The sequence below is a fragment of the Sinocyclocheilus rhinocerous genome, unplaced genomic scaffold (assembly GCF_001515625.1).
Source record: "Sinocyclocheilus rhinocerous isolate Xijiao unplaced genomic scaffold, SAMN03320098_v1.1 scaffold254, whole genome shotgun sequence".
In the NCBI taxonomy this organism is placed as follows: Eukaryota; Metazoa; Chordata; class Actinopteri; order Cypriniformes; family Cyprinidae; genus Sinocyclocheilus; species Sinocyclocheilus rhinocerous.
The window spans coordinates 1034310-1040309 of record NW_015628690.1 but is presented as its reverse complement, the minus strand read 5'-3'; the positions used below and the strand labels follow the sequence as shown (position 1 = coordinate 1040309).

Sequence of the window (6000 nt, the reverse complement as noted above, 5' to 3'; positions counted from 1 at the left end):
TTTTTTTTTTTTTTTTTTTTTTTTTTTTTTTTTTTTTTTTTTTTCCCCCCCCCCCCCCCCCCCCCCCCTTATTTCCCCACAGCTTCAAAAAAAGGTTTATTTTACTACTTTACTTTTTTGGGTTAACATACCATCAGAAATGTACATGGGCAGAAACCTCACATTGTAAAAAGTAGGTGTCCACTGAAGGTGCTGCGTCTCAGTGAATCTGTGTAGATACGACGGTTCTCTATGAGCTGAAGACATATCTGGTCCCCATGTTCAAGAATAAGACTTAACTGAGTTGCATGTAGTGTCTTCAGTGTCTTGCCCAGGAGGGTTATCTGATGCTGCGACCACAAAATTGTCATTCTTTAGCAGTTTACATTTACATTTACATTTAGTCATTTAGCAGACGCTTTTATCCAAAGCGACTTACAAATGAGGACAATAAAAGCAGTTAAAACTAACAAAAGAGCAACAATATATAAGTACAAATGACAAGTCTCGGTTAGCCTAACACAGTACACGTAGCAAGGTATATATATATATATACATATTATACACACACATATACACACACATATATACACACACACACACACACACACACATACACATACACACAAAGAAAAACAAGTAGATAGAATAGAAAATACAGAAAGCTAGTGTTTTTTTTGTTTTTTGTTTTTATAAAAAAAGATAAATAAAGTAGAATTAAAATAGAATAGAAAGTGCTAGAGTTAGAGGGTCAAATAAAGATGGAACAGATGTTTTTAGTCGTTTCTTGAAGATGGTTAAGGACTCAGATACTCGGATTGAGTTGGGCAGGTCATTACACCAGGAGGGAACAGTCAATGAAAAAGTCTGTGAAAGTGATTTTATGCCTCTTTGAGATGGCACAATAAGGGGCCGTTCACATATCGCGTCTTTTGCGCGCTCAAGTTCGTTATTTCAAATGTAGTCGCGCGGCAGGCGCGCTCATAATGGAAGCGACGCGCACGCGGTGCGACGCGCTCATTTTTTCCAGGCGCGACCGCGCCGCATCGAGATAAACACATTTCAACTTTTCAGAATGCCGCAAGCGCACCGCGGGTCATGTGACAAGAACCAACCAATCAGCTTCATCCTTTCCCGTAACAACATTGAAAGCTCAGCCAAGATGAAGGAACAGCTGATCATAGCTGTACAGGGATAGCCATTTTTTAAATAAATTTAGTAGTAGAGCTACTGCAAGCGATTTTTAGTGCTGCAAATCCATTTATCCTTTGCTGAAACTTCCGTGTCTTCATGGAGAGCGCAGGTCATGGTTGCTTAGCAACGGCAGACGCCTCCGGAGCGCAAGCGCCCGAACGCTTTGAGAAAAAGCAGAAAGCGGCGCGCCTAGCGTTTTCCACGCGTTTTTAGGCGCGACATGTGAATGGCCCCTAATGCGTCATTCACTTGCAGAATGCAAGCTTCTAGAGGACACATAACTCTGAAGTAATGAATTTATATAAAGGGGTGCAGAGCCAGTGGTGGTTTTGTAGGCAAACATTGGCAGGTTTGAAATGCATACGGGCCCACTCCTTTAGCTTCTCTAGGCCCTGTAAAATCCACCGACATCCTGGGACTGATTCTGTGGTGACTGTAAGATCATCCATAAAAGCCCTGATGGGTGGTTGTCGCTGGGCCGAATTTGTTGTGGGGCCTCTGCACTGTGGTTCAGCAGACTTGGTGAGCACATTCATGAATAGTGAGAACAGTATGACAGAAATAGTACATTCTGTAATGATCCCAATCTCAACCTTGTGCCAGCTTGATGTCGTTGCTCCTGAAGAGACCCTCATCCTGAAATTGCTGTAGTAATCATTGATGAGGTCTGTAATTCTGCTGGGGATATGGTACCTGGTTAGTGTATACTGCACCAGCTTATGAGGAATGGAACCATACGCATTTGCCCAGGTCTAGCCATAAGACCGATAAGTTGCCCTTATTCTCTCTGGCCTCCCTAATGAGCTGCGTCACTACGCCAGTGTGCTCCAAGCAGCCTGGAATACCTACAGCTCCACCCTTCTGTACTCACATATCGATATAGGTGTTCTCTGCCAAATAGGTGCATAACCGGTTGGAGACAGCACTGAAGAAGATCTTCGCTTCTACGCTCAGCAGGGAGATTATGCGGAACTGATCTATATGAGTTGAGTTTTCCTCCTTTGGGATCCAAACCCCTTCAGCCACTCGCCACTGCTCTGGGATTCTTCCCCTTCTCCAGAAAACTCGCAGAATCTTCCACAGACGAAACAGGAGTTTGGGGAATTAAACTATGCTAACTTCCATCTTCATCATTGCTTCTCTCTGTGATTATTATAGATTGTGATAACCTTCCTGTAGCCACACAAAAACCTAACAACATTTATTGAACAGTCTGACAGACTTTGGACAACAAATATTTAAACGTCCTTTCCTTAAACAAATAGTTACCATTTGTAATACCAGTTAATACAAGAGAATTACCATTCTCTTAGTCCTAAAGGCCACAACTTGTGTAATTGTTTGAACTGTCCAATAGACTTTGAACTGCAAAAACTACATTTTGAAGAAATATTTATTTTAGACAGTCACTATAAAATGGAGCATGGCAACTGTTTGTAATGAACCATTAAACAATACTGTACTTTTTTTTTTTAATTGTGTAAACATTATTTGCTCAGTTCTTCTTTCCATATTGTTCTGCTATAAATTTTATTGGATTAAAGTCTCTTTATTGATATTTTATTGATATTGCATGAAGAGCGTAATGATCAGTGACTCCAGAAAACAGTAAAAGAGCATTTTAATGGAATAATGTGACACACTATGCTAACTATTTTGGTAAAATGCTTTTATGGGTTACATCTGGCACATTGACACACGTGTTAAATATGTAACATTTAAAAAAAAATCTACCACAATGCTAAAAAAAAAAGTTTTTAGTGTACACTATAAGGTTTTTAATGTGAAAAAGAAAAATCATTCACCAATATCATATAGACCTATTTTGATTTCCAAAGGTTTTCGAGAAAGACCTTGTATAACTTAGCCATATACTTGCCTCATACTGTAGGTGCCGTAAATGTAGGTGAACTGAAGTTAGTTAGTATGTTATATATCAAATTCACGTAAAATGCATTATCAAATTCATTTACACATTCTTACAGACAGAAAAAAACAATAATGTGGACATTTTGTATAATTACACTCTTGATATACAAAGATGCTAATGAGTAAACCTAGTGCATTTTCTGTTCACATGGGGAAAAGCAGATGTCCACTAAAGGTGCTGTGATGGTGTTCATTGTCAAAAATCCAATATCCAGGATAGAGATTTACATAGATTTTATCTCCCTTTTCCAGCAACAAAGAAACTCCATTTGAAGAGCCGATAAAACCACCGTCTTGCCGTGCATATGTTGAAATTTCATGCTGGCCGTTTCTAAATAGGCCTGCGACAACTGCTTTATCTTGACTTCCGTAGGCCTTTGAGAAAACCCTGAATGCATACACTCCCTTCATGGGTGCTGTAAAGATTCCTGTATCAGACGGAAAAAAAAACTTAAATCATTCAAGATTTAAAATATTCACAGTAGGCTATATGAAGTGATTTATTGTACCTGTGTTTGCATCATAGGCATCTCCAGTATCGAGGAAGATGTGTTTGTAAATCAGGGTGTGTAAACTACTGTGTGGTCCATTAGAGGACGACAGAGAAACTGAGAAAGCCACTTTTGAAACTAAGACAAAAAATATGCAAATTAGATTACATCATTAGAAATTATTTCCTTTTTAAGGTTTACCTGCAACACAGAAAATAAATAACTGAAATTCTTTATAAACAGCACTACCTTAGGGTTTCAAAGATTAAATGAACATATAAAGATAAATATAAATCACAAAATTCAACATTTATATATATTTTTTTCAACATTTAAGCATTTCATGTTTGTGGCTATTAAAGTTATAGCAGGCTTTTTTATGGTAATGCTGTTTTAGATCAAGGCTCAGGTGCGACCGCACCAGTTGCACCCCCCCCAAGGCCGGCCCTGTTAAGGCTAAACGTATAGAAACATATATAGAAAATAGCAAAATTCTAATTTATGGTAGTACATTTTTACCTTCATTTTGTTTTATTAGGTCATCCACTTTGTTCTTTACATCATTTGTTGTACCACGCATGGTCTCTAGTTCCTTTGCTTGTGCTAAAATAATAATAACCCTTAATAGATAAGCATTAATTCATTTATAAAAAAAACAAAAACATTTCTGATCAGTTGTAAGCCTTGACATTTTTGATAGGTTGTTCTTAAATGTATAGCCCAAATATATGAGATTTGTCAATGACAAAATACCTTCATTTTCTTTTAATAGTTCATCCATTTTGATCTTTGTGTCCTCCAGCTTTTTTGTTTGTGCTAAAATAATGAACAATCATTAACTTTTCAGTGCATACATGGACAATGATTTACTTTTGAACAATCCACATTCTATTGCACTGGAAAAAAATGTATGGTAGGACTTATTAATCTGTGTATAGGAAACCAGTTACTTTTTAATACTCCATTAAAGTTCTCTGTTCTTAAAAAAAAAAACATTTGTAAAAATTCCACATTACCTGTATTTTCTGTTCTTAGTCGCTCCATTTCCTTCTCCATGGATTCCATCCTTGTTTCCATGATCTTTATTTTCCCCAGTTCTTCAAGGATGTTTATGTTTGGTAAAAATAAATCATCTGCTGGTATAGCCCACACATTGAGCATTAAAACTGTTATAAAAATCAACATTATTTACTGTTCTGTCTGTTACTAATGTTGTATCAACTGAGTAACACTCTTTGTCTTAAAGACCACAAGTTGCGTAATTGTTTAAACAGATCAACAGACTCTGGACTGCAAAAACTACATTTTGAAGCAATAATTGGTATAAGCCATGCACATGGATGTGACAGCTGACAAAACACTGTGATAATGCTGGATTATCCCAAATAAATAGAAAAAGGTGGCTTAAAGCTCCCATATTGTGAAAACTGAAAGTTCCTGGCTTTTTTCACGATAACTGAGGTCTAGGGGCTATTTAACTACCATATAAGTTTCAAAACAGTCAGTCCACTGTAAAATGCACACAGCCTGCATAAAGTAGCTGTGATTTTTCACGAACCGTTGTGACTTCCGTAAAAAGTTGACGTCAGAACTACCCAGTCACCGCCTTCAGTCACCGCCTTCAGTCACCACCCCGAGCACCGCCCACAGTCCCACTCTCCTTTTGCCAAACCCCCAGACAACATCGCGTCCATGCCATTGCTGAGCAACGACAACACGGAAACATGTCGAAAAGGTTAACTTTAAACATGAAACCAGATCGGCTGACCTGTAACTACCGCAAATAACTCAGCACTACTTAGGAGTTAATCAAAGTGGCTACATGCATTGCAACGGTCAGACTCCAAGCTTTCAAATGACACCTATTTTTTCTTGATCTATGCAGTGATTTTGAAAAATATGCTTATTTATTTTCTTCGCTAGGGGGCGCCCGCCGGCGGTACACTCCGGTTTAGAGGAGCTAGGCAGCACTGGGGCGCGTTTCCCAAAAGCATCGTTAGCCAACTATGGTCGCAAGTTCCGTCGTTACCAACACAGTTCAACGATTCGGTGTTTCCCGAAACCATAGTTCAAAACGAACATTCTCAAACAGCGTCGCAAACTTGCGTGGTAGGAACTACAGCTCTCGACCTGTGGTTAGAAGCATATTTCTTGTTTGTAATACATATGGACTTAAATAAATTATGCTATTGGGCACATTAAGCAAGCTAACATGCAGTACAATCTATATCTTCCATTCTATTTAAATATATATACATTTTAGTCGATGCATTTAGCGCGTCCTCAATAAGCGCAGTTTTTGAAGAGTGCGCATGTGCATAATGCCTATGGGAACGTAAGAGGAACCCCGCGATTAATCAAACATCAAATAAAGCAAAATGACAGGGAACGAAAATGGTAAATTAGT

General features: G+C 38.4%; 1 protein-coding gene across 1 annotated transcript; it reads right to left on the bottom strand.

The window, feature by feature from the left end:
• Window positions 1-2821: 2821 nt before the first annotated feature.
• Window positions 2822-4866, bottom strand: LOC107738246 (cerebellin-2-like). Its single transcript, XM_016549965.1, has 5 exons — window positions 4610-4866; window positions 4347-4409; window positions 4113-4196; window positions 3612-3731; window positions 2822-3530 (listed from the first exon to the last, which is right to left on the bottom strand). Exons 1-5 carry the CDS (start codon window positions 4776-4778, stop codon window positions 3247-3249), a joined length of 720 nt encoding a protein of 239 aa, XP_016405451.1. The 5' UTR covers window positions 4779-4866; the 3' UTR covers window positions 2822-3246.
• Window positions 4867-6000: the final 1134 nt, after the last annotated feature.

What these genes read in the sequence shown, in the direction of transcription:
- LOC107738246 (XM_016549965.1), bottom strand. Translation starts at nt 4,778, where the DNA reads ATGTTGATTTTTATAACAGTTTTAATGCTCAATGTGTGGGCTATACCA. An exon ending in ACTATTAAAAGAAAATGAAG is followed by an intron (nt 4,197 to 4,346) that starts GTATTTTGTCAT and finishes TTATTATTTTAG; the next exon opens with CACAAGCAAAGGAACTAGAG. An exon ending in TGCCTATGATGCAAACACAG is followed by an intron (nt 3,531 to 3,611) that starts GTACAATAAATC and finishes CGTCTGATACAG; the next exon opens with GAATCTTTACAGCACCCATG.